This window comes from Pongo pygmaeus, chromosome 1 (assembly GCF_028885625.2).
Source record: "Pongo pygmaeus isolate AG05252 chromosome 1, NHGRI_mPonPyg2-v2.0_pri, whole genome shotgun sequence".
In the NCBI taxonomy this organism is placed as follows: domain Eukaryota; kingdom Metazoa; phylum Chordata; class Mammalia; order Primates; family Hominidae; genus Pongo; species Pongo pygmaeus.
In genome coordinates this window covers 24,366,293-24,393,797 of record NC_072373.2, presented here as the reverse complement: position 1 = coordinate 24,393,797, position 27,505 = coordinate 24,366,293, and the positions used below count along the sequence as shown (strand labels likewise).

General features: G+C 39.6%; 1 protein-coding gene across 2 annotated transcripts in view; it reads left to right on the top strand.

Annotated features, from left to right (window-relative positions):
• Positions 1 to 27,505, top strand: part of DNAH14 (dynein axonemal heavy chain 14) — a 510,612-nt gene that overhangs the window by 282,017 nt on the left and 201,090 nt on the right. For both annotated transcript variants that reach the window (XM_063672417.1, XM_054474368.2), the window contains exons 39-41: positions 8,283 to 8,373; positions 10,068 to 10,276; positions 11,065 to 11,317. In XM_063672417.1, coding sequence (XP_063528487.1) covers positions 8,283 to 8,373; positions 10,068 to 10,276; positions 11,065 to 11,317 — 553 coding nt within the window. The remainder of the gene's footprint in view (positions 1 to 8,282; positions 8,374 to 10,067; positions 10,277 to 11,064; positions 11,318 to 27,505) is intronic.

The following is a 27,505-nucleotide window of genomic DNA, read 5'->3' as shown; positions in this document are numbered from 1 at the left end:
TGTCCAACAATGATAGACTGGATTAAGAAAATGTGGCATATATACACCATGGAATACTATGCAGCCATAAAAAAGGATGAGTTCATGTCCTTTGTAGGGACATGGATGAAATTGGAAATCATCATTCTCAGTAAACTATCGCAAGGACAAAAAACCAAACACCGCATGTTCTCACTCATAGATGGGAATTGAACAATGAGAACACATGGACACAGGAAGGGGAACATCACACTCTGGGGACTGTTATGGGGTGGGGGGAGGGGGAGGGATAGCATTAGGAGATATACCTAATGCTAAATGGCGAGTTAATGGGTACAGCACACCAGCATGGCACATGTATACATATGTAACTAACCTGCACATTGTGCACATGTACCCTAAAACTTAAAGTATAATAATAATAAAAAAAAAGAAAAAAAAGAATAATAGTCTCCAATCTCATGCAGAGCTCTGCAAATGCCATTAATTCATTTTTATGGCTGTGGTATTCCATAGTATACATATATATACAACAGTTTCATTATCCACTTGTTGATTGATGGGCATTTGGGTTGGTTTCATGTTTTTGCAATTGTGAATTGGGCTGCCATGAACATGTGTGTGCAAGTACCGTTTTCATGTAATGACTTCTTTTCCTCTGCGTAGATACCCAGTGGTGGGATTGCTGGATCAAGTGGTAGTTCTACTTTTAGTTCTTTAAGAAATCTCCACACTGTTTTCCATAGTGGTTGTACCAGTTTACATTCCCACCAGCAGTGTAAAAGTGTTCCCTGTTCACCACATCTACACCAACATCTTATTTTTGATTTTTGATTATGGCCATTCTTGCAGGAGTAAGGTGGTATTGTATTGTGGTTTTGATTTGCATTACCCTGATAATTAGTGATGTTGAGCATTTTTTCATGTTTGTTGGCCATTTGTATATCTTCTTTTGAGAATTGTCTATTCATGTCTTTAGCCCACTTTTTGATGGGATTGTTTTTTTCTTGCTAATTTGATGGTATTGTTTATTTTTTTTCTTGCTAATTCACTTGAGTTTGTTGTAGATTCTGGATATTAGTCCTTCATCAAATGTATAGATTGTGAAGATTTTCTCCCACTCTGTGGGTTGTCTGTTTACTCTGCTGACTGTACCTTTTGCTGTGCAAAAGCTCTTTAATTAAGTCCCAGCTATTTATCTTTGTTTTTGTTGCATTTGCTTTTGGGTTCTTGATCATGAAATCCTTGCCTAAGCCAGTGTCTAGAAGGGTTTTTCCAATGATATTTTGTAGAATTTTTATGGTTTCAGGTCTCAGATTTAAGTCCTTGATTCATCTTGGGTTGATTTTTATATAAGGTGAGAGATAAGGATCCAGTTTCATTCTCCTATATGTGGCTTGCCAATTATCCCAGCACCATTTGTTGAGTAGGGTGTCCTTTCCCCACTTTATGTCTCTATTTGCTTTGTCAAATATCAGTTGACTGTAAGTATTTGGCTTTATTTCTGGATTCTCTATTCTTTTCCATTGGTCTATGTGCCTATTTTTATACCAGTACCATGCTGTTTTGGTGACTATGGCCTTATAGTATAGTCTGAAATCAAGTAATACGGTGCCTCCAGATTTGTTCTTTTTGCTTAGTCTTGCTTTGGCTATGTGGGTTCTTTTTTGGTTCCATATGAATTTTAGGATTGTTTTTTCTAGTTCTGTGAAGAATGATAGTGGTATTTTGATGGAAATTGTGTTGAATTTGTAGATTGCTTTTTTTGGCAGTATGGTCATTTTTACAATATTGGTTCTACCCATCCATGAGCATGGAATGTGTTTCCATTTGTTTGTGTTTTCTGTGATTTCTTTCTGCAGGATTTTGTAGTTTTCCTTGTCTTTCACCTCCTTCGTTAGGTATATTCCTAAGTATTTTATTTTTTTGCAGCTATTGTAAAAGGTATTGAGTTCTTGATTTGATTCTTAGCTTGGTCACTGTTGGTGTATAGAAGAGCTACTGATTTGCGTGCATTAATTCTGTATTTAGAAACTTTGCTGAATACTTTTATCATTTCTAGGAGTGTTCTGGAGGAGTCTTTAGGTTTTCTAGGTAAACAATCCTGTCATCAGCAAACAGTGACAGTTTGACTTCCTCTTTACTGATTTGGATGCCTTTTATTTCTTTCTCTTGTCTGATTGCTCTGGCAAGGATTTCCAGTACTATGTTGAAGAGAAGTGGTAAGAGTGGGCATCCTTGTCTAGTTCCAGTTCTCAGAAGGAATGTTTTCACCTTTTTCCCACTCAGTATTATATTGGCTGCAGGTTTTTCTTAGATGGCTTTTATTACATTGAGATATGTCCCTTGTATGCCTTTTTTTTTTTTTTTTTTTTTTTGAGATGGAGTCTCACTCTGTTGCCCAGGCTGGAGTGCAGTGGCGCGATCTTGGCTCACTGCAAGCTCCGCGTTCTGGGTTCACACCATTCTCCTGCCTCAGCCTCCCAAGTAGCTGGGACTACAGGCACCCACCACCACACATGGCTAATTTTTTGTATTTTTTAGTAGAGACGGGGTTTCACCGTGTTAGCCAGGATGGTCTCAATCTCCTGACCTCGTGATCCGCCCACCTCAGCCTCCCAAAGTGCTGGGATTACAGGCACGAGCCACTGCGCCCAGCCCCTTGTACGCCAATTTAGCTGAGACTTTTAATCATAAAGCAATGCTGGATTTTGTTTAGTGCTTTTTCTGCATCTATTGAGATGATCTTGTGATTTTTGTTTTTAATTCCCTTTATGTGGTGTATCACACTTATTGACTTGCATATGTTAAATCATCCCTGCATCCCTGAAACCCACTGATCATGGTGGATTACCTTTTTGATATGTTGTTGGATTCAGTTAGCTAGTATTTTGTTAAGGTTTCTTGCATCTATGTTCATCAGGAATATTGGTCTGTAGTTTTCTTTTTTGGTTATGTCCTTTCCTGGTTTTGGTATTAGGGTGATACTGGCTTCATAGAATGATTTAGGGAGGATTCCCTCTTTCTCTATCTTGTGGAATAGTGTAATAAGATTGGTACCAATTCTTCTTTGAACATCTGGTAGAATTCTGCCGTGAATCTGTCTGGTCTTGGACTTTTTTTGTTGGTAATTTTTTCTGTTACCATTTTATTCTCACTGTTTGTTATTGGTCTGTACAGGGTATCTAATTCTTCCTTATTTAAGCTAAGAGGGTTGTATCTTTCCAGGAATTTATCCATCTCCTCTAGGTTTTCTAGTTTATGCACATAAAAGTGTTCACAGTAACCTTAAATGATCTTTTGTGTTTCTGTGGTGTCAGTTGTAATATCTACTGTTTCATTTCCAATTGAGCTTATTTGGATTTTCTGTGTTCTTTTCTTGGTTAATCTTTTAATGGCCTATCAATTTTATTTTTTCAGAGAACCAGCTTTTTGTTTTATTTATCTTTTGTATATTTTTTGTTTCAATTTCATTTAGTTCTGCTCTGATCTTGGTTATTTTCTTTCTTCTGCTAGATTTGGGTTTGGTTTGTTCTTGTTTCTCTAGTTCCTTGAAGTGTGACCTTAGAAAGTCAGTTTGTGCTCTTTCAGTCTTTTTGATGTAAGTGTTTAGGGCTATGAACTTTCCTCTTAGCACTGCCTTTGCTGTATCCCAGAGGTTTCAATAGGTTGTGTCACTACTGTCGTTCAGTTCAAAGAATTTTTAAATTTCCATCTTGATTTCATTTTGACCCAGTTATCATTCAGGAGCAGGTTATTTAATTTCCATGTATTTGCATGGTTTTTAAGGTTCCTTTTGGAGTTGATTTCCAGTTTTATTCCACTGCGGTCTGAGAGAGTGCTTGATAAAATTTCAATTTTCTTAAATCTATTGAGACTTGTTTTGTGGCCTCTCATATTGTCTATCTTGGAGAAATGTCCACGCACTGATTAATAGAATGTATATTCTGCAGTTGTTGAGTAGAATGTGCTGTAAATATCTGTTAAGTCCATTTATTACAGGGTATAGTTTAAATTCATTGTTTCTTTGTTGACTTTCTGTCTGATGACCTGTCTAGTGCTGTCAGTGGAGTATTGAAGTCCCCCGTTATTATTGTGTTGCTGTCTATCTCATTTCTTAGGTCTATTTGTAATCATTTTATAAATTTGGGAGCTCCAGTGTTGGGCACATATATATTTAGGATTGTGATATTTTCCTGTTGGACAAGGCCTTTTATCATTATATAATGTCTCTCTGTCTTTTTTAACTGCTGTTGCTTTAAAGTTTGTTTGCCTGATATAAGAATAGCTACTCCTGCTCATTTTGGGTGTCCATTTGGTTGGAATGTCTTTTTCCACCCCTTTGTCTTAAGTTTATGTGAGTCATTATGTGTTAGGTGAGTCTCTTGAAGGCAGCAGATGGTTGGTGAATTCTTATCCATTCTGCAATTCTGTGTCTTTTAAGTGGAGCATTTAGGCCGTTTACATTCAATGTTAGTATTGAGTTATGAGGTACCATTCAAGTCATCATGCTATTTGTTGCCTATATACTTGGTTTTTCATTTTTTTTGGTTTTTTAAATTGTATTTTTTATAGGTCCTGTGAGATTTATGCTTTAAAGGTTCTGTTTTGATGTGTTCCCAGGATTTCTTTCAAGATTTAGAGCTCCTTTTAGCAGTTCTTTTAGTGCTGGCTTGGTAATGGTGAATTCTCTCAGCATTTGTTTGTCTGAAAAAGACTGTATCTTTCCTTCATTTATGAAGCTTAGTTTTACTGGATACAAAATTCTTGGCTGATAATTGTTTTGTTTAAGGAGGCTGAAACTAGGGCCCCAATTCCTTCTTGCTAGTAGGGTTTCTGCTGAGAAATCTGCTGTTAATCTGATAGGTTTTCCTTTATAGGTTACCTGGTTCTTTTGCCTCACAGCTCTTAAGATCCTTTCCTTTGTCTTAACTTTAGATATCCTGATGACAATGTGCCTACGTGATGATCTTTTTGCAATGAATTTCCCAGGTGTTCATTGAGCTTCTTGTATTTAGATGTCTAGGTCTCTAGTAAGGCTGGTGAAGTTTTCCTCGATTATTCCGCCAAATATGTTATCCAAACTTTTAGATTTCTTTTCTTCCTCAAGAACACCAATTATTCTTAGGTTTGGTCATTTAACATAATCCCAGACTTCTTAGAGGCTTTGTTTATATTTTCTTCTTCTTATTATTATTATTTTGTCTTTGTTGGATTGGGTTAATTTGAAAACCTTGTCTTCGAGGTGTGAAGTTCTCCCTTCTGCTTGTTCAATTCTATTGCTGAGACTTTCCAGAGAATTTTGCATTTCTATAAGTGCATCCACTGTTTCCTGAAGTTTCGATTGTTTTTTATTTATGCTATTTCATTAAAAATGTATCCCCTCATTTCTTGTATTATTTTTTGACTTCCTTAAATTGGGCCTCACCTTTCTCTGGTGCCTCCCCGATTAGCTAAACAACTAACCTTCTGAATTCTTTTTCAGGTAAATCAGAGATTTCATCTTGGTTTAGATTCATTGCTGGTGAGCTAGTGTGGTTTTGGGGGGCTGCTAAAGTACCTTGTTTTCTCATACTAACAGAGTTGGTTTTCTGGTTCCTTCTCATTTGGGTAGGCTCTGTCAGAGGGAAGGTCTAGGACTCAAGACTGTTGTTCAGATTCTTTTGTCCCACAGAGTATTCCCTTGATGTAGTACTCTCCCCCTTTTCCTAGGGATGTGGCTTGCTGAGAGCCAAGCTGTAGAGATTTTTATCTCTTTTCTGAGTCTAGCCACCCAGCAAGTCTACCAGGCTCCAGGCTTGTACTGGGGGTTGTCTGCACAGAGTCCTATGTTGTGAACCATCTATGGGTCTCTCAGCCATGGATAGCAGCACCTGCTTCAGTGGAAGTGGCAGGGGGATAAAATGGACTCTGTAAGGGTCCTTAGCTTTCATTGTTTAATGCACTATTTTTGTGCTTGTTGGCCTCCTGCCAGGAGGTAGCACTTTCTTTCTTCCTTTTTTTTTTTTTTTTTTGGAGATGAAGTCTTGCTGTTGTCCCCCAGGCTGGAGTGCAATGGTGCAATCTCAGCTCACTGCAACCTCTGCCTCCCAGGTTCAAGCGATTCTCCTGCCTCAGCCTCCCCAGTAGCTGGGATTACAGGCGTCTGCCACGATGCCTGGCTAATTTTTGTATTTTTAGTAGAGACGGGGTTTCACCATGTTGGCCAGGCTGATCTCAAACTCCTGGCCTCAGGTGATCCACCTGCCTTGGCCTCCCAAAGTGCTGGGATTACAGGCGTGAGTCACTGTACCTGGCCCAGGAGGTGGCACTTTCAAGAAAGCCTCAGCTGTGGTAGTATGGGGAGGAACAGGCAGTGGGCGGGCCCTAGAACTCCCACGAGTATATACCCTTTATCTTCAGCTACCAGGGTGGGTAGGGAAGGACCATTAGGTGGGGACGAGGCTAGGCGTGTCTGAGCTCAGACTCTCCTTGAGCGGGTCTTGCTGTGGCTGCTGTGGGGGATAGGGGTATGGTTCCCAGATCAATGGAGTTATGTTCCTAGGAGGATTATAGCTGCTCTACTGTGTCATGCAGGTTGTCAGGGAAGTGGGGGAAAGCCAGCAGTCACAGGCCTCACCCAGCTCCCACACAACCCAAAGGGCTAGTCTCACTCCCACTGTGTCCCCCCATAGCACCGGGTCTGTTTCCAGGCAGAGGGTGAGCAGGGCTGAGAACTTGCCCCGGCTACCCATCTCCCAGCTGCAAAAGCAAGTAGGGCTTTCGTGCTTCCTCCGCCTATGGAGTCTGCACACTGGATTCATGCCCTTCCCTGAGTTCTGACCAGGAGACTTCTCGATCAGTTCAAATTGCTACAAAGTTGAGCTAGAGGTTTTCTTCTCCCTGTGGCCTTTTCTCAATGCCTCTGTCAGCCCCCCACAAAGACCCCTGTGAGGCAAGGCAGAAATGGCTTGCTAGGGGACCCAGTGAGCCCACAGGGCTTTTCCTGCTGCTTCCTCTACCCCTGTATTTTGCCCAGCTCTCTAAGTTGACTAAGCTCCAGGTAAGGTCACACAACTCATGCAGATCTTCTTTCATGATCTAGACCTTCATGTTCCCTAGTGAGGGTGTGTGTTCAGGGGCGGATGATCCCCCTTTGCCACTTCCACAGTTTGGGCACTCTCAGTATTTCGGCTGTCTCCCCAGTCCTGCAGGAGCAATCCACTTTATTTAGAGGGTCTGTGGGTTCTCTCGGCTTTCCTGATTTATTCTTGCAGTCATTCTGGAGCAAAAGTTCATGATGTGAGCCTCCACATGCTTCTCTGTCCATCCAAGTAGGAGCTGAATCTAGTCCTGCCTCCATCTGCCATGATCTCTGCAAGTCAAAACAATCTATTTAGAGAAAGAAATGCACTAGAGCATAATGATGTATATCCAAGCATAATAATTACTTTTGTAATAGGAATAATAGTTGGAAATAGCCTAGGACTTGCTTACTTTGTGATGAGGCTGGGAATTAGTAGGAATTGGTTACTATTTGCTGGGACCTAGTTGAAACATGAGCACCTTTGTCTCTTTTAGAACCTACACTGTGCCCCCAGCATAGCTCTATTGTTCAGTTTTCTCCCTGACTACTATTGATGGTTAAGGAAACCAGTGCCAATAAGCTGATGATGTATTACTCAGCTCTTTTACAGAGATGAATAATTAAGCCTCCCCATCTCAAGATAATAAGGAGTTAATACGTTAATATACATACATCGGAATTTCTCAAAGGTTGGCGTAAAAATGACATGTATTAGAATAACTCAGGATGATTTAATTTTCATTAAAAGTGAAAAATTCTGGGCTTCATCCCAAACCTATTCAATTAGAATCTCCAAGGATGAGGTGTTACAATCTGTAATTTAACAAACTGCAGGTAATTCTACGTATTCTGAAACTTGAGAACTGATATGAAGGAAAGTCTAGGAAAAAAAAATACACCAAAATATATATGGTGATTGTCTGTGGGTAATGGAAATTCAAAGAACTTTTGCTTTCTTCTTTGTGTTTTTCTGTTTTATTTGACATCCTACAATAAGCATGTACTGTCTTTGCAGGGGGGAAAAAGAAACCAAAGTAAAATAGTTTTCCAAAGTAAATAAGCTATCGTCACAAGTCAGTTACATTAGACTATGCTGGTTATATGTTGGTCTTTTCCGTTACAGAACCCTCTGCCTTTTATATTTTTATCACTCAAGAAAGCATATTGACATATAATCCATTGTAGTTGAAAAGTGTTATTAAATAAAAATTTAAACATTATTGATTACATATTTTAGGTTTTCAAACTTGATTCCTCTGATGCAACAGAGACTGATGATAATATTTTGGAGGAGATAGAGAAAGTTGTTAAAATTCCAGAAAATCACAGTAAGTGTTACTAAATTCAAGAAAGATGATTAACTAATATAGAAGACAAACTCTGAACCAATATGAGCTATATTTATATGTTTAAACATGTTTTTTGACTGGTAATATTTTGTTCCTGTACCATTTATTTGTTCGTATGTTTATTTAAAATTTGGGTAGTGTTACTACATATTATATTACAATGTATACATATATATATATATATAATTACATTATATAAGCACTATGGCTTAAATAGTCCTTCAGTTTATAAAAGAACCAAGTGGATATTAAAGGTAGAAATAAATAATGATGTGATAAGCACCAGCGGCAATCTACAATTTGCCACTGATATTGCCTCTGAAATGGGACTCCAGACAATTTGTACATTTCCAGGCCAAAGCATACAACCCAAGTAGATTTATCTAAAGTGAACTGCCACCTGTAATATGCCAGACACTTTACTATGTGCCATTGGGACAAAATATGTATATGACCTTGTCAGTCTACTGGAGGAGCACTGACCATTGCTTTCCCCACTCCAGGTTGCACCTCATGTCAACACATCCACCATTAGTACATATATGATCCAGACTTTAAAAGAGATTTCTGCTTCTGCTTCTACTTTACTGAATATTTGTGTGTTATTTTGGGGAGAGTACAGTGATTAGGCACCATTAGTTTCCTTCGTGGGACTTTAAGGCTGTTCCTAGGGCAGGTATTTGTCAGAGCACCTCTTAGCAGTAGTGGCTATATGGATCCTAACCCTACTCTTGGATTCTTCTGGGATATTTTAATATCTTTTCAGTGGTTATCTATTTTCTGTCTTCATAGTGACCTATTCATACCTCCCCTACCCTGACCAGTGGATTTCCTAAAACTGTGGAGCACAGTGGTGGGTGTACCATGTGTGCTATGGTCTAAAGGTTTGTGTCCCTCCAAAATCCATGTGTTGAAATTCTAACTCCCAAGGTGATGGTATTAGGAGGCAGGGGGCCTTGGGGAGTTGATTAGGTCATGAGGGTAGAGCCCTCATTAATGGCATTAGTGCCCTGAAAAAGGAGCTCAAGAGAAATTCCTCACCCCTTCCACCATGTGGAAGAATGTGCCCTTCTGTCAACCACGAAGATAGCACCCCCAGACAAGGAATCTGCTAGTGCCATGATCTTGGACTTCCAAACCTCCAGAACTGTGAGAAATAAATGTCTATAGTTTATAAGCTAGCCAGTCTAAGGCTTTTTGTTACAGCAGCCCAAATAGACTAACACCCTGTGGAAAGAGGAGTAAATGGGTTCCAAGTATAGTATACTTTAAACTCTGTTTGATTATTTCTTCAAAGAACATCTATTTCCCTTTGCTATTCCCCAAGGGCAATATATCTAAAAAATATTCTGGGGTAGAAGGGCAAACTTACAAATCATATTATTATGCAAAAGGTAAAATTATAGCTGTTTCTCCTAAGAAAATTGTAAGGGTTAATTATCTAATTCAACAATCTAAGAATGTCTAAACAGTGCTTAAAGCATTATTAAGTATACTGTATGAATATTTATTCATATTCAGTTATACCAGGGACTACATATAAACACATTCACTCTAGTGTTTTCTAGGATATCTTTCCTCTTAGAAAATATTTTCTAAGTAAAATAGAAAATTTGCAAGATTGTAATGAAAGATTACTGACATTAGTTACATAAAAATATTTTTATCTCCAGATTTTGATTGGCAGTGGATTATCCTAGATGGCCCAGTGGACACCTTTTGGGTAGAAAATCTGAACTCTGTGCTAGATGATACTAGAACATTGTGCCTAGCAAACAGTGAGAGAATAGCTTTAACTAATAAAATAAGAGTGATTTTTGAAGTGGACAGTCTCTCTCAGGCCAGTCCTGCTACTGTCAGCCGATGTGCCATGGTCTATATGGTAAGCTTTCAAAAACAAATGTTTTAACAAAGCAGAAATGCTGTTTATGATAGTAACTATTTATTATTTACAGCATTTTATGTTTATTTTATTTTTACCTTTGTATCCAGCAGCATGAACCCAATAGTTCCAAACCTTTGTGTCTCCCAAAGCCTCATAATCCAGAATTGAATGTGAATTTAATTATTACTGTTTTAATACTACTCTTAGTAATTAGAGTGTTAGTATTTTCCACAACTGTGAGTAAACAAATAGACAGGTTAGGCTGCTGATATGAATTATTTTTTCAGTAGAGGAAAATCATCCTGAGGCCTTTTCATATTCACTCTGACTCTTAAGAACTTGGGAAACACACTATGAAGACAGTGGGAGGGAAGTACAAAATATAACATGAAGTTATTAGCTATAGTCTCTGTTCTCTATACATGAAGTTATTAGCTATAATTAGCCCTATGCTCTAATCTACTTAACTGAATGTTATGAATAAATATAAGTATAGGGCTTACTTCTGGGTAAGCAGTACCCCTCACCACATACACATAGCCTCAATACACCTTCCTACACATAATCCCCCAACTGTTTTCTTGTAAGACCATAGTTAGAAATCACAAATCATTCCAGAGAATGTTAATTCCTTAAGCTACTTTGATCATTTGCCCTTTAATGAATGACAATTCTAAGTCATATTTATCAGAGGACAGTGGTGAAGTAAAAAGAGAGTAAGAAAGTAGGAGGATACCATATTTTTATTTATTTACATAAGATTATATTTTGCTTTTTATTATTAGGATCCTGTTGATCTGGGATGGGAGCCTTATGTTAAGTCATGGCTTCTGAAAACTTCTAAAATTATAAGTCAATCAGGAGTGGATTGTCTTGAATTCATGATTAAAAATAGTGTCCCAGACGGACTACAATTTATAAAGAATCGTCAGAAATTTCAGCCATATCCTATGGAGGACATAACAATCGTCATGACCCTCTGCAGAATTCTTGATGCTTTCTTTGACTTCATGGGTAAAAATGGAGGATTTGAACAAAGTGAGTTTTTTTCTCTAAGTCGTATCAATGATACATCTTAGCTAGTCAATGCCAATTTATCACCTTCTATTAGATTTTAGAAAATTTCTCAAAGAGGAGGCATTTTTAGTCTATTTGGACCAACAACAGATCTGCACATGGAACAAATTAAAAACCATTTATAGAGGAACATATCAGAAGTAAATTAGTATCGTACAACTGTTGAAGGATCACAGGAAAAATGATTGTAAAGAACCACTAGAGGGTCTCTATTAAAGAACAATGTTTTCACTGTATTTTAAAGATTCTTAGAGTTAGAAATAGTGAAAAAAAACCTGTTCAGAATTCCAGGTGTAAGTTATAATCACACAAAGGCATAATCATGAAAAGTAGTAAAACATATGTTAAGGAGGGATAAACAAATTCAGAAAATCATATAGTATTATAGATAAGGTATTGGAATTGTCTCTGAAGTCAGAATCCCTACATTCAAATACTAGTTTTATGCAGTTTTTGGTAAGATGGCAGATTAGCACAGGCTCCCAATTCTCTCTCTGAAACCAATCTCGAATTCATCAAACCAATATAGAAATCGTTATAAATCCCTGAGGTGTGACGTAAGATGGTTAGATCCCAACAAGAGGAAGCAGCAACCCTGAACAACCCTGGATGCCATGAATAGGAGATAAAGTGGAAGAAAATATTTAGGTGTGTACATTCCCCATCAACTCAACTCTGAATGGGCTATTGTCCATCCTTTGCCAGTTAGCACACCACAGCACAGCCAGGGGCAACAACAAAATGTCCCATTGGCAGGGAAGCCTAACTAGGTTAGGGAGTAGGTAAAAACATATTTTCTCCTACTGCCACCCCCCTTCAAATCTTAAACCAAGATGATTAAAAAAAGAGAGACCACACTTAGAAAAAGAACAGTGCCAGAGTAGATATAAGTTGTTAACACACAAGTGACCTGCTTTGAAGAGTGACTACTCCCTCTGCAGATTCACACTTCTAAATTCATCAGAAGTGCAACCCAGTAAAGTTGCAGTACTGGAAACAAAGCAAAAAGAATCAGTTAAAAAAACAACAACTGGAGGTCAGAAGTAAAAAAAAAAAAAATGTATTAGTTAAAATAACATAATAGATGGGTTGAATGCTGGATTGGTTAGCTGTATAACAGATTAGTGAGAGCCATAACAACAGTCAAGGAACTCTCAGAATGCATCAGGAAGAGCTAAAGAGGTTAAATATTATGTATTTTAAATATACAACAAATATGTTTCTATAATACAGAAATGTGTGTATATAGTTGAAAGATGAATAAAAATTGAAAGGTTAACGTTCATATAACAGAACCTCCAGAAAGATACAGTAAAAATAGAGGGGAAGAAATCTTTCAGGAAATAATTGCCTAGGAGTTCAGAGAATTAGAGAAAATATGAGACCTAAGATTGAATAGGATCCTTGAGTATTAAACATGACAAAAAGTGAAAACCCACATCTAGAAATGTTAGATAGATATATTTTCCTACACCTTTTGGATGTTCTGTTCTTTTTTGTTTGTTTTCTTTTTTCTTTTTGTGTTTCTGTTTGGTTGATTTCTATTGACTTGTCTTCCAATTTACTGATTCCTTGCTCTGCTGCATGCAGTCTGCTGTAAGCCCATTGAAAGAATTCCCATATTTGATATTGTGGTTTTTATTTCCAGCATTTCCATTGACCTTTTTATAGTTTTCATCTCTCTGCTGGAATTCCCTCTTTGTCCATGAATGGTTTCTTCCTTCAACATTAGATCTTTTACATTTTAATCATACTTTTAAAAAAAAAATTCCTGTCTGATAATTTCAACATCTGGCCATCTCTGGGTCTGTTCTTTTGACTGCTTTATCTCTTGGCAACATGACTTTTCTTAATCTTGCTTATTTTTATGTCTCATAATTTTTAATTGAATACCAGATATGTGTATAAAAGAAATTAGAGACTGAGGTATATAGTAGTTATACCTGGAAATTAGCATACTTTTTCTTCAGCCACATTGTTCAGGTAGTGGCATGGTAGGTTGAGTCAATATTGACCTAGATTTGGCTGTTAGTGTTACTATAGTTACCTTCAGTGCACCACAGACTTTAAATTTTCCATGTGCCTGTACCTTTCCTGGCAATAGATTGCTGTTGTTTGTTACTTGGTTCAAGGCTCATGGTGGGAACAGGGGAGATTTACACGTTCTCATGTTATAGCCTCATTTTAAGGCAGGGTCTGTGCACCTGAGCCTCAGGCATGGCATTTCTCAGCAAAGAAACAATTTATTGTGAATAGCTATGTTCAATATCAATACATGAATAATACCTAAGATTAAAGAACAATTCTAAAGAATTTCAGAGTGAGAAAGACAACAATAACAAGAGAAGATGAACAGAAGATTTGTTAATATCAATATGGTTCAAGAAGAAATGAGGTAGTATTTTTAAAGTGTTTTATATTTAGCTAATATATGATTTAAGCGTGAGAAGTGCCAGTCTGCAGGTCCCAGCGAGATCAATGCAGAAGGTGGGTGACTTCTGCATTTCCAACTGAGGTACCCAGCTTATCTCATTGGGACTGGTTAGACAGTGAGTGCAGCCCACAAAGGGCGAGCAGAAGCAGGATGGGGCATCACCTCACAAGGGAAGTACAATGGGTCAGGGAACTCCCTCCCCTAGCCAAGAGAAGTTGTGAGGGACAGTGCCATGAGGGACAGTGCCATGAGGAACAGTGCATTCTGGCCCAGATACTATGCTTTTCCCACAGTCTTCGCAACCTGCAGACCAGGAGATTCCCTTGGGTGCCTACACCACAAGGGCCTTGGGTTTCAAGCACCAAACTGGGTGGCTATTATGGCAGACACCGAGCTAGCTGCAGGAGTTTTTCTTCATACCCCAGTGGGGTACTTACTGGCCTGTAACTCCAGTAAGACAGAATCGTTCACTGCCCTGGAAAGGAGGCTGAAACCAGAAAGCCACATGGTCTAGTTCAGCAGATCCCAACCCCAGGGAGCCCAGCAAGCTAAGATCCACTGGCTTGAAATTCTTGCTGCCAGCACAGCAGTCTGAAGTTGACCTGGGACTCTCGAGCTTGGTATGGGGAGGGGTATCCACCATTACAGAGGTTTGACTAGGCAGTTTTCCCGTCACTGCGTAAACAAAGGAACTGGGAAGTTCAAACTAGGTGGAGCCCACCACAGCACCGCAAAGCCACTGTATCCACACTGCCTCTCTAGATTCCTCCTCTCTGGGCAGGGCATTTCTGAAAGAAAGGCAGCAGCCCAAGTCAGGGGCTTATAGATAAAACTCCCATCTGCCTGGGACAGAGCACCTGGGGTAAGGGGTGGCTGCTGCTTCAGCAGACTTAAACATTCCTTCCTGCTGGCTCAGAAGAGAGCAGTGGATCTCCCAGCACAGTGCTCGAGCTCTGCTAAAGGACAGACTGCCTCCTCAAGTGGATCCCTGACCCCCGAGCCTCCTGACTGGGATAAACCTCCCAGCAGGGGCCAACAAACACCTCATCCAGGAGAGCCCCGGCCGGCATCTGGTGGGTGCACCTCTGGGATGAAGCTTACAGAGGAAGGAGCAGGCAGCAATCTTTGCTGTTCTGCAACCTCCACTGCTGATATCCAGACAAACAGGATCTGGAGAGGACCTCCAGCAAACTCCAACAGACCTGCAGCAAAGAGTCCTGACTGTTAGAAGGAAAACTACCTAACAAACAGAAAGGAAGAGCATCAACATCAACAGAAAGTAAGTCCACACAGAAGCCTCATCTGAAGGTCACCAGCATCAAAGACCAAAGGTAGATAAATCCATGAAGATGAGGAAAAACCAGCACACCAAGGCTGAAAATTCCAAAAACCAGAATGCCTCTTCTCCTCCAAAGGATTACAGTTCCTTGCAAGGAAGGCAACAAAACTGAACGGAGAATGAGTTTGATGAACTGACAGAAGTAGGCTTCAGAAGGTGGGTAATAACAAACTCCTCTGAGCTAAAGGAGCATGTTCCAACCCAATGCCAGTAAGCTAAGAACCTTGAAAAGTGGTTAGAGGAATTGATAAGTAGTCTAACCAGTTTAGAGAAGAAAATAAATGACCTGATGGAGCTGAAAAACACAGCAAGAGAACTTCATGAAGCATACGCAAGTATCAGTAACTGAATAGATCAAGCGGAAGAAAGAATATCAGAGATTAAAGATCAATTGAATAAAATAATGCATTAAGATTAGATAAAAAAGAATGAAAAGGAACAAACAAAGCCTCCAAGAAATATGGAACTATGTGAAAAGACCAAACCTACATTTGATTGGTGACCTGAAAGTGGTGGGGAGAATGGAACCAAGTTGGAAAACACTATCCAAGATATTATCCAGAAGAACTTCCACAACCTAGCAAGACAGGCCAAAACTCAAATTCAGGAAATACAGAGAACAATAAAAAGACACTCCTCAAGAAGAGAAACCCCAAGACACATAATTGTCAGATTCACCAAGGTTGGAATGAAAAAAATGTTAAGGGCAACCAGAGAGAAAGGTTGGGTTACCCACAAAGGGAAGCCCCTCAGACTAACAGTGGATCTCTCTGCAGAAACACTACAAGCCAGAAGAGAGTGGGGGCCAATATTCAACATTCTTAAAGAAAAGAATTTTCAACCCCGAATTTATTTATTTATTTATTTTTATTATACTTTAAGTTCTAGGGTACATGTGCACAATGTGCAGGTTTCTTACGTATGTATACATGTGCCATGTTGGTGTGCTGCACCCATTAACTCATCATTTAACATTAGGCATATCTCCTAATGCTCTCCCTCCCCACTCCCCCTACCCCATGACAGACCCTGGTGTGTGATGTTCCCCTTCTTGTGTCCATGTGTTCTCATTGTTCAATTACCACCTATGAGTGAGAACATGCAGTGTTTGGTTTTTTGTCCTTGTGATAGTTTGCTGAGAATTATGGTTTCCAGCTTCATCCATGTCCCTACAAAGGACAAAGGACATGAACTCATCATTTTTATGGCTGCATAGTATTCCATGGTGTATATGTGCCACATTTTCTTAATCCAGTCTATCATTGTTGGACATTTGGGTTGGTTCCAAGTCTTTCCTATTGTGAATAGTGCTGCAGTAAACACACGTGTGCATGTGTCTTTATAGCAGCATGATTTATAATCCTTTGGGTATATACCCAGTAATGGGATGGCTGGGTCAAACAATATTTCTAGTTCTAGATCCCTGAGGAATCGCCACACTCACTTCCACAATGGTTGAACTAGTTTACAGTCCCACCAACAGTGTAAAAGTGTTTCTGTTTGTCCACATCCTCTCCAGCACCTGTTATTTCCTGACTTTTTAATGATTGCCATTCTAACTGGTGTGAGGTGGTATCTCATTGTGGTTTTGATTTGCATTTCTCTGATGGCCAGTGATGATGAGCATTTTCTCATGTGTCTTTTGGCTGCATAAATGTCTTCTTTTGAGAAGTGTCTGTTCATATCCTTCACCCACTTTTTGATGGGGTTGTTTGATTTTTTTTTCTTGTAAATTCGTTTGAGTTCTTTGTAGATTCTGGATATTAGCCCTTTGTCAGATGGATAAATTGTAAAAATTTTCTCCCATTATGTAGGTTGCCTGTTCACTCTGATGGTAGTTTCTTTTGCTGTGCAGAAGCTCTTTAGTTTAATTAGATCCCATTTGTCCATTTTGGCTTTTGTTGCCATTGCTTTTGGTGTTTTAGTCATGAAGTCCTTGCCCATGCCTATGTCCTGGATGGTATTGCCTACGTTTTCTTCTAGGGTTTTTATGGTTTTAGGTCTGACATTTAAGTCTTTAATCCATCTTGAATTAATTTATGTATAAGGTGTAAGGAAGGGATCCAGTTTTAGCTTTCAACATATGGCTAGCCACTTTTCCCATCACCATTAATTAAATAGGGAATCATTTCCCCATTTCTTGTTTTTGTCAGATTTGTCAAAGATCAGATGGTTGTAGATGTGTGGTATTATTTCTGGGGGCTCTATTCTGTTCCATTGGTCTATATCTCTGTTGTGGTACCAGTACCATGCTGTTTTGGTTACTGTAGCCTTGTAGTATAGTTTGAAGTCAGGTAGCATGATGCCTCCAGCTTTGTTCTTGGCTTAGGATTGACTTGGCAATGTGGGCTCTTTTTTGGTTCCATATGAACTTTAAAGTAGTTTTTTCCAATTCTGTGAAGAAAGTCACTGGTAGCTTGATGGGGATGGCATTGAATCTATAAATTACCTCGGGCAGTATGGCCATTTTCACAATGTTGATTCTTCCTATCCATGAGCATGGGATGTTCTTCCATTTGTTTGTATCCTCTTTTATTTCATTGAGCAGTGGTTTCTAATTCTCCTTGAAGTGGTCCTTCACATCCCTTGTAAGTTGGATTCCTAGGTATTTTATTCTCTTTGAAGCAGTTGTGAATGGGAGTTTACTCATGATTTGGCTCTCTGTTTGTCTGTTATTGGTGTATAAGAATGCTTGTGATTTTTGCACATTGATTTTGTATCCTGAGACTTGACTGAAGTTGCCTATCAGCTTAAGGAGATTTTGGGCTGAGACAGTGGAGTTTCCTAGATATACATTCATGTCATCTACAAACAGGGAAAATTTGACTTCCTCTTTTCCTAATTGAATGCTGTTCATTTCCTTCTCCTGCCTGATTGCCCTGGCCAGAACTTCCAACACTATGTTGAATAGGAGTGGTTAGAGAGGGCATCCCTGTCTTGTGGCAATTTTCAAAGGGAATGCTTCCAGTTTTTGCCCATTCAGTATGATATTGGCTGTGGGTTTGTCATATATAGTTCTTATTATTTTGAGATATGTCCCATCAATACCTAATTTATTGAGAGTTTTTAGCATGAAGCGTTGTTGAATTTTGTCAAAGGCCTTTTCTGCATCTATTGAGATAATCATATGGTTTTTGTCTTTGGTTCTGTTTACATGATGGATTACGTATATTGATTTGTGTATGTTGAACCAGCCTTGCATCCCAGGGATGAAGCCCACTTGATCATGGTGGATAAGCTTTTTGATGTGCTGGTGGATTCAGTTTGCCAGTATTTTATTGAGGATTTTTGCATCAATGTTCATCAGGGATATTGGTCTAAAATTCTCTTTTTTTGTTGTGTCTGTGCCAGGCTTTGGTATCAAGATGATGCTGGCTTCATAAAATGAATTAGGGAGGATTCCCTCTTTTTCTGTTGATTGGAATAGTTTCAGAAGGAATGGTACCAGCTCCTTCTTGTACCTCTGGTAGAATTCGGCTGTGAATCCATCTGCTCCTAGACTTTTTTTGGTTGGTAGGCTATTAATTACTGCCTCAATTTCAGAGCCTGTTATTGATCTATTCAGGGATTCTACTTCTTCCTGGTTTAGTCTTGGGAGGGTGTATGTGTCCAGGAATTTATCCATTTCTTCTAGATTTTCTAGTTTATTTGCATAGAGGTGTTTATAATATTTTCTGATGGTAGTTTGTATTTCTGTGGGATCGGTGGTGATATCCCCTTTATCATTTTATTGCATCTATTTGATTCTTATCTCTTTTATTCTTTATTAGTCTTGCTAGCAGTCTATCTATTTTGTTGATCTTTTCAAAAAACCAGATCCTGGATTCATTGATTTTTTGAAGGGTTTTTTGTGTCTCTATCTCCTTCAGTTCTGCTCTGATTTTAGTTTTTTCTTGCCTTCTGATAGCTTTTGAATATGTTTGCTCCTGCTTCTCTAGCTCTTTTAATTGTGATGTTAGGGTGTCAATTTTAGATCTTTCCTGCTTTCTCTTGTGGTGATTTAGTGCTATAAATTTCCCTCTACACACTGCTTTAAATGTGTCCCAGAAATTCTGGTATGTTGAGTCTTTGTTCTCATTGGTTTCAAAGAACATCTTTATTTCTGCCTTCATTTCGTTATCTACCCAGTAGTCATTCAGGAGCAGGTTGTTTAATTTCCATGTATTTGAGCGGTTTTAGTGAGTTTGTTAATCCTGAGTTGTAATTTGATTGCACCGTGGTCTGAGAGACAGTTCGTTGTAATTTCTGTTCTTTTACATTTGCTGAGGAGTGCTTTACTTCCAACTATGTGGTCAATTTTGGAATAGGTGTGGTGTGGTGCTGAGAAGAATGTATATTCTGTTGATTTGGGGTAGAGAGTTCTGTAGATTTCTATTAGGTCTACTTGATGCAGAGCTGAGTTCAATTCCTGGATGTCCTTGTTAACTTTCTGTCTCATTGATCTGTCTAATGTTGACAGTGGGGTGTTAAAGTCTCCCATTATTATTATGTGGGAGTCTAAGTCTCTTTGTAGGTCACTCAGGACTTGCTTTATGAATCTGGGTGCTCCTGTATTGGGTGCATATATATTTAGGATAGTTAGCTCTTCTTGTTGAATTGATCCCTTTACCATTATGTAATGGCCTTCTTTGTCTCTTTTGATCTTTGTTGGTTTAAAGTCTGTTTTATCACAGACTAGGATTGCAACCCCTGCCTTATTTTGTTTTCCATTTGCTTGGTAGATCTTCCTCCATCCCTTTATTTTGAGCCTATGTGTGTCTCTGCACATGAGATGGGTCTCCTGAATACCGCACTCTGATGGGTCTTGACTCTTTATCCAATTTGCCAGTCTGTGTCTTTTAATTGGAGCATTTAGCCCATTTACATTTCAGGTTAATATTGTTATGTGTGAATTTGTTCCTGTCATTATGATGTTAGCTGGTTATTTTGCTCGTTAGTTGATGCAGTTTCTTCCTAGCCTCAATGGTCTTTACAATTTGGCATGTTTTTGCAGTGGCTGGTACTGGTTATTCCTTTCCATGTTTAGTGCTTCCTTCAGGAGCTCTTTTAGTGCAGGGCTGGTGGTGACAAAATCTCTCAGCATTTGCTTGTCTGTAAAGGATTTTATTTGTCCTTCACTTATGAAGCTTAGTTTGGCTGGTTATGAAATTCTGGGTTGAAAATTCTTTCGTTTAAGAATGTTGAATATCGGCCCCCACTCTCTTCTGGCTTGCAGAGTTTCTGCCAAGAGATCCACTGTTAATCTGATGGGCTTCCATTTGTGGGTAACGTGACCTTTCTCTCTGGGTGCCCTTAACATTTTTTCCTTCATTTCAACTTTGGTGAATCTGACAATATGTGTCTTGGAGTTGCTCTTCTCGAGGAGTATCTTTGTAGCATTCTCTGTATTTCCTGAATTTGAATGTTGGCCTGCCTTGCTAGGTTGGGGAAGTTGTCGTGGATAATATCCTGCAGACTGTTTTCCAACTTGGTTCCATTCTCCCTGTCACTTTCAGGTACACCAATCAGACATAGATTTGGTCTTTTCACATAATCCCATATTTCTTGGAGGTTTTGTTCATTTCTTGTTACTCTTTTTTCTCTAAACTTCTCTTCTCACTTCATTTCATTCATTTGATCTTCAATCAGTTATACCCTTTCTTCCACTTGATCAAATTGGCTACTGAAGCTTGTGCATCCATCATGTAGTTCTTGTGCCATGGTTTTCAGCTCCATCAGGTCCTTTAAGGACTTCTCTACACTGTTTATTCTAGTTAGCCATTCGTCTAATCTTTTTTCAAGGTTTTTAGCTTCTTTGCAATGGGTTCGAACATCCTGCATTAGCTCGGAGAAGTTTGTTATTACTGATCATCTGAAGCCTTCTTCTATCAACTCATCAAAGTCATTCTCTGTCCAGCTTTGGTCCATTGCTGGCGAGGTGCTGCATTCCTTTGGAGGAGAAAAGGTGCTCTGATTTTTAGAATTTTCAGCTTTTCTGCTCTGGTTTCTCCCCTCCTTTGTGGTTTTATCTACCTTTAGTCTTTGATGATGTTGATGTACAGATGGGGTTTTGGTGTGGATGTCCTTTCTGTTTGTTAGTTTTCCTTCTAACAGTCAGGACCCTCAACTACAGGTCTGTTGGAGTTTGCTGGAGGTCCACTCCGGACCCTGTTTGCCTGGGTATCACCAGTGGAGGCTGCAGAACAGCAAATATTGCAGAACGGCAAATGTTGCTCTCTGATCCTTCTTCTGGCAGCTTCGTCTCAGAGGGGCACTGCCCTATGAGGTGTCAGTCGGCCCCTACTGGGAGGTGTCTCCCAATTAGGCTACTCGGGGGTCAGGGACTCACTTGAGGAGGCAGTCTTTCATTCTCAGATGTCAAACTCCATGCTGGGAGAAGCACTACTGTCTTCAAAGCTGTCAGACAGGGACATTTAAGTCTGCAGAAGTTTATGCTGCCTTTTGTTCAGCTATGCCCTGCCCCCGGAGGTGGAGTCTACAGAGGCAGGCAGGCCTCCTTGAGCTGCGGTGGGCTCCACCCAATTGGAGCTTCCAGGCTGCTTTGTTTACCTTTTCAAGCCTCAGCAATGGCAGATGCCCCTTCCCCAGCCTCACTGCCGCCTTGCAGTTCAATCTCAGACTGCTGTGCTAGCATTGTGTGAGGCTCCATGGGTGTGGGACCCTCCAAGCCAGGCGCTGGATATAATCTGTGGTGTGCTGTTTGCTAACACCATTGGAAAAGCGCAGTATTAGGGTAGGAGTGTCCCAATTTTCCAGGTACTGTCTGTCACGGCTTCCCATTGCTAGGAAAGGGAATTCCCTGACCCCTTGGCTTCCTGGGTGAGGCGATGCCCCGCCCTGCTCCATGGGCTGCACCTGCTATCTGACAAGCCCCAGTGAGATGAACCTGGTACCTCAGTTGGACATGCAGAAATCACCCGTCTTCTGCATTGGTCACACTTGGAGCTGCAGATTAGAGCTGTTCCTATTTGTCCATCTTGGAACCTCCTAGTCCCAACCCAGAATTTAATATCCAGCCAAACTAAGCTTCATAAGCGAAGGAGAAATAAAATCCTTTATAGACAAGCAAATCCTGAGAGATTTGGTCATCACCAGGACTGCTTTACAAGAGCTCCTGAAGGAAGCACTAAATATGGAAAGGGAAAACTAGTACCAGCCACTCCAAAAACATACCAAATTGTAAAGACCATCAACACTATGAAGAAATTACATCAACTAGTGGACAAAATAACCAGCTAGCATTATAATGACAGGATCAAATTTACACATAACAATATTAACCTTAAATGTAAATGGGCTATATGCCCCGATTAAAAGACACAAACTGGCACATTGGATAAAGAGTCAAGACCCATCAGTGTGCTGTATTCAGGAGACCCATCTCATGTACAAAGACACACATAGGCTCAAAATAAAGGGATAGAGGAAGATCTACCAAGCAAATGGAAAGCAAAAAAAAAAAAAAAAAAAAAAACGGGTTGCAATCCTTGTCTCTGGTAAAACAGACTTTAAACCAACAAAGCTCCAAAGAGACAAAGAAGGGCATTACATAATGGTAAAGGGATCAATGCAACAAGAAGAGCTATCTATCTGAAATATGTATGCATCCAATACAGGAGAACACAGATTCATAAAGCAAGTTCTTAGAGACCTACAAAGAGACTTAGACTCCCACGCAATGATAATGGGAGACTTTAACACCCCACAGTCAATATTAGATCAACAAGACAGAAAATTCACAAGGATATTCAGGACTTGAACTCAGCTCTGGACCAAGTAGGGCTAATACACATCTACAGAACTCTCCACCCCAAATCTACAGAATATACATTCTTCTCAGCACCACATCACACTTATTCTAAAATTGACCACATAATTCGAAGTAAAGCACCCCTCAGCAAATGCAAAAGAATGGAAACCATAACAGTCTCTTGGACCACAGTGCAATCAAGTTAGAACTCAGGATTAACAAACTCACTCAAAACCACACAACTACATGGAAACTGAACAACCTGCTTCTGAATGACTACTGGGTAAATAACGAAATTATTAGCTGGGTAAATAACAGAAATGACTAAGTTTTTAAAATGAATGCGAACAAAGACACAACCTACCAGAATCACTGGGACACAGCTAAAGCAGTGTTTAGAGGGAAATGTATAGCACTAAATGCCCATGTCAGAAAGCAGGAAAGATCTAAAATCATCACCCTAACATTACAATTAAAAGAACTAGAGAAACAAGAGCAAACAAATTCAAAAGCTATCAGAAGACAAGAAATAACTAAGATCAGAGCAGAACTGAAGGAAATAGAGACACGAAAAACCCTTCAAAAAAATCGGTGAATCCAGGAGCTGGTTTTGGAAAAGAAAAAAAAAAAACAGATAGCTAGCCAGAATAATATAGAAGAAAAGAGAGAAGAATCAAATAGATCAAATAGACACAATAAAAAATGATAAAGGAGAGATCACCCCTGATCCCACAGTAATACAAACTACCATCAGAGAATACTATAAACACCTCTATGCAAATAAACTAGAAAATCTAAAAGAAATGGATAAATTCCTGGAGACATATGCTCTTCCAAGACTAAACCAGGAAGAAGTTGAATCCCTGAAGAGACCAATAAAAAGTTCTGAAATTGAGACAGTAATCAATAGCCTACCAACCAAAAAAAGCTCAGGACCAGACAGATTGGCATCTCAATTCTACCAGAGGTACAAAGAGGAGCTAGTACCATTTTTTCTGAAATTATTCCAAACAGTAGAAAACAGGGACTCCTCTTTAACTCATTTTATGAAGCCAGCGTCATCCTGATACCAAAACCCAGCAGAGATGCAAAAAAAAGGAAAATTTCAGGCCAGTATCCCTGATGAACATCAATGTGAAAATCCTCAATAAAATACTGGAAAACTGAATCCAGCAGCACATCAGAAAGCTTATCCACAATGAACAAGTCAGCTTCATCCCTGGGCTGCAAGGCTGGTTCAACATATGTAAATCAATAAACACAATACATCACATAAGCAGAACCAATGTCAAAAATCATATGATTATCTCAATAGATGCAGAAAAGGCCTTCGATATAATTCAACACACCTTTATGCTAAAAACACTCAATAAACTAGGTATTGATGGAACATATCTCAAAATAATAAGAGCTATTTATGACAAACCCACAGCCAATGTCATACTGAATGAGCAAAAGCTGGAAGCATTCCCCTTGAAAACTGGCACAAGACAAGAATGCCCAGTCTCACCACTCCTAATCAACATAGTATTGGAAGTTCTGGCCAGGGCAGTCAGGCAAGAGAAAGAAATAAACCATATTCAAATAGGAAGAGAGGATGTCAAATTGCCTCTATTTGCAAATGACGTTATTTTACATTTGGAAAACCCATTGTCTCAGCCCTAAAACTCCTTAAGCTGATAAGCAACTTCAGCAAAGTCTCAGGATACAAAATCAATGTGTAAAAATCACAAGCATTCTTATACACCAATAATAGACAAACAGCCAAATCATGAGTGAATTCTCATCAACAGTTGCTACAAAGAAAATAAAATACCTAGGAATACAACTTACAAGGGATATGATGGACCTCTTCAAGGAGAACTACACACCACTGCTCAAGGAAATAAGAGAGGACATAAACAAATGGGAAAACATTCCATGCTCATGGATAGGAAGAATCAATATCATGAAAATGGCCATACTGCCCAAAATAATTTATAGATTCAATGCTATTCCCATCAAGCTACCATTGATTTTCTTCACAAAATTAGAAAAAAAAAACTACTTCAAATTTCATATGAAACCAAAAAAGAGCCTGTATAGCCAAGACAGTCATAAGCAAAAAGAACAAAGCTCGAGGCATCACACTGCCTGACTTCAAACTGTACTACAAGGCTTACAGTAACCAAAACAGCATAGTACTGGTACCAAAACAGATATATAGACCAATGGGACAGAACAGAAGCCTCAGAAATAACACCACACATCTACAACCAGCTGATCTTCGAGAAACCTGACAAAAACAAGCAATGGGGAAAGGACTCTCTATTTAATAAATGATGTTGGGAAAACTGGCTACCGATATGCAGAAAACTGAAACTGGACCCATACCTTACACCTTATACAAAAATTAACTCAAGTTGGATTAAAAACTTAAACGTCAGACCTAAAAACCATAAATGCCCTGGAAGAAAACCTAGGCAATACCATTCAGGACATAGGCATGGGGAAAGACTTCACAACTAAGACACCAAAAGCAATGGCAACAAAAGCCAAAATTGACAAATAGTATCTAATTAAACCAAAGAGCTTCTGCACAGCAAAAGAAACTATTATCAGAGTGAACAGGCAACCTAGAGATTGGGAGAAAACATTTGCAATCTGTGCCTCTGACAAAGGGCTAATATCCAGAATCCACAAGGAACTTAAACAAATTTACAAGAAAAAAAAAACCATCAAAAAGCGGGTAAAGGATATGAACAGACCCTTCTCAAAAGAAGACATTTATGCAGCCAACAAACGTAAAAAAAAGCTCATCATCACTGGTCATTAGAGAAATGCAAATCAAAACCACAATGAGATACCATCTCATGCCAGTTAGAATAGTGACCATTAAAAAGCCAGGAAACAACAGATGCTGTGTAGGAGATCAGTCAGGGTGATGGGAGAAATTATAAGGAAAGATGCAAACCTTCTTGGAAGGCTGGGAGGTTTTGCAAAGCTTCAGGGAAGAATGAACTGAAGGCAGCTGTTCTTACCCAGGGTCAAAGGGCATAGGTACAAAGGAATGCAGAGGAGTTTATCTAAATAGGTTTTTTACTCATGTTGTCCTAAAACACACCTTTGATTGTTCACACACAGGACTGCTCTCAATTCAGGTGGTCAACTATGTTTATTACCCACAAATTGTTTTTCTCCAAGCCTTTGTCATTAAATCTGTACTGAATAAATGTGAGTATTGCCAGCTTATCGGGGCTGCACTCTCTCGGCTAGTGGACTCTTGGTGGTGGTGTTGAGCTTTGTGATCCCCTAGCCATGCTGTCAGGCAACCTGTGTCAGCATATTTCTTTCATCTGTCACTCAGCCAGAGTCTGCAGGACAGACTTGGCAGGTGGTGCCTCGTGTGAGGAGCACTGCAATGGATCATGTTGGAACCCTCAAAAATGAAGGTAAAGAGACTGCACTGTCAGTAAGTCAGTAAGTCATTGGTGCTTGCTTGGGATATCCAAGTTTGAGGAAATTGTTCAGGCTTTTATCATGGGACAACAGTTATCAGCTCAACAGCAACAGTATATAAAATATTGAAACAGCTGTGTCTGGAGTTGGTTCCTTCCAGTGGGTTCGTGGTCTCACTGACTTCAAGAATGAAGTCGCAGACCTTCGCAGTGAGTGTTACAGCCCTTAAAGGTGGCACAGACCCAAAGAGTGACCAGCAGCAAGATTTATTTTGAAGAGTGAAAGCTTCCACAACATGGAAGAGGACCCAAGCAGGTTGCCGCTGCTGGCTGGGGTTGCCAGCTTTTAGTCCCTTATTTGTCCCCACCCATGTCCTGCTGATTGGTCCATTTTACAGAGCGTCCGTTTTACAGAGCACTGATTGGTCCATTTTACAGTGTGCTGATTAGTCCATTTTACAAACCTGTAGCTAGCCACAGAGCACTGATTGGTGCATTTTTACAGAATGCTAATTGGTCCATTTTACATACCTCTAGGTAGCCACAGAGCACTGATTGGTGCATTTTTACAGAACACTGTTGCATTTTACAAACTTCTAGCTAGCCACAGAAAAGTTCATCAAGTCCCCACCCGACCCAGAAATCCAGCTGGCTTTGCCTCTCACAGCTGCTTAAAGCTGGCAGAGCCTCTGTTTCGCAGGCTCAATTAAGGGACCTAATGCAAACTGTTGTGTCCCATAACCCATGGATCCCAGAAGAGGGTACACTAGACGTAGAGCTCTGGGAACAAGTGGGGAGAAATTTTAAAAAACATCATGCACAAGGGCAGTGGGTCCCAGTAACATCTCTAATATTATGGGCTTTAATTAGGGCTGCTTTGGTCCACTCTACACAGAAGAGCCTAAAAAGGGAAGGGAGCAGGAGCCATCACCTACCTTACCACCTCCTCCTTCTCCAGCCCAGCCATTACCGGGCAAAAAATAAGAAAGAAAACAGAGGTTTTGCCTGAGCCCCCTCCTCCTGTAAATTGGAAAAAAGACAAGGGATACACTACAGCTATGGGACTCTGTCTTAGGCAAGCGGCATTAGAAGGGGAGCTCTTAGCCTGCCCGGTAATGCAAGATTGACAAGACAATCAGGTATACGAACACATTTCTTCTGACACTTATAAAGAGATAAGAAAAAGTAT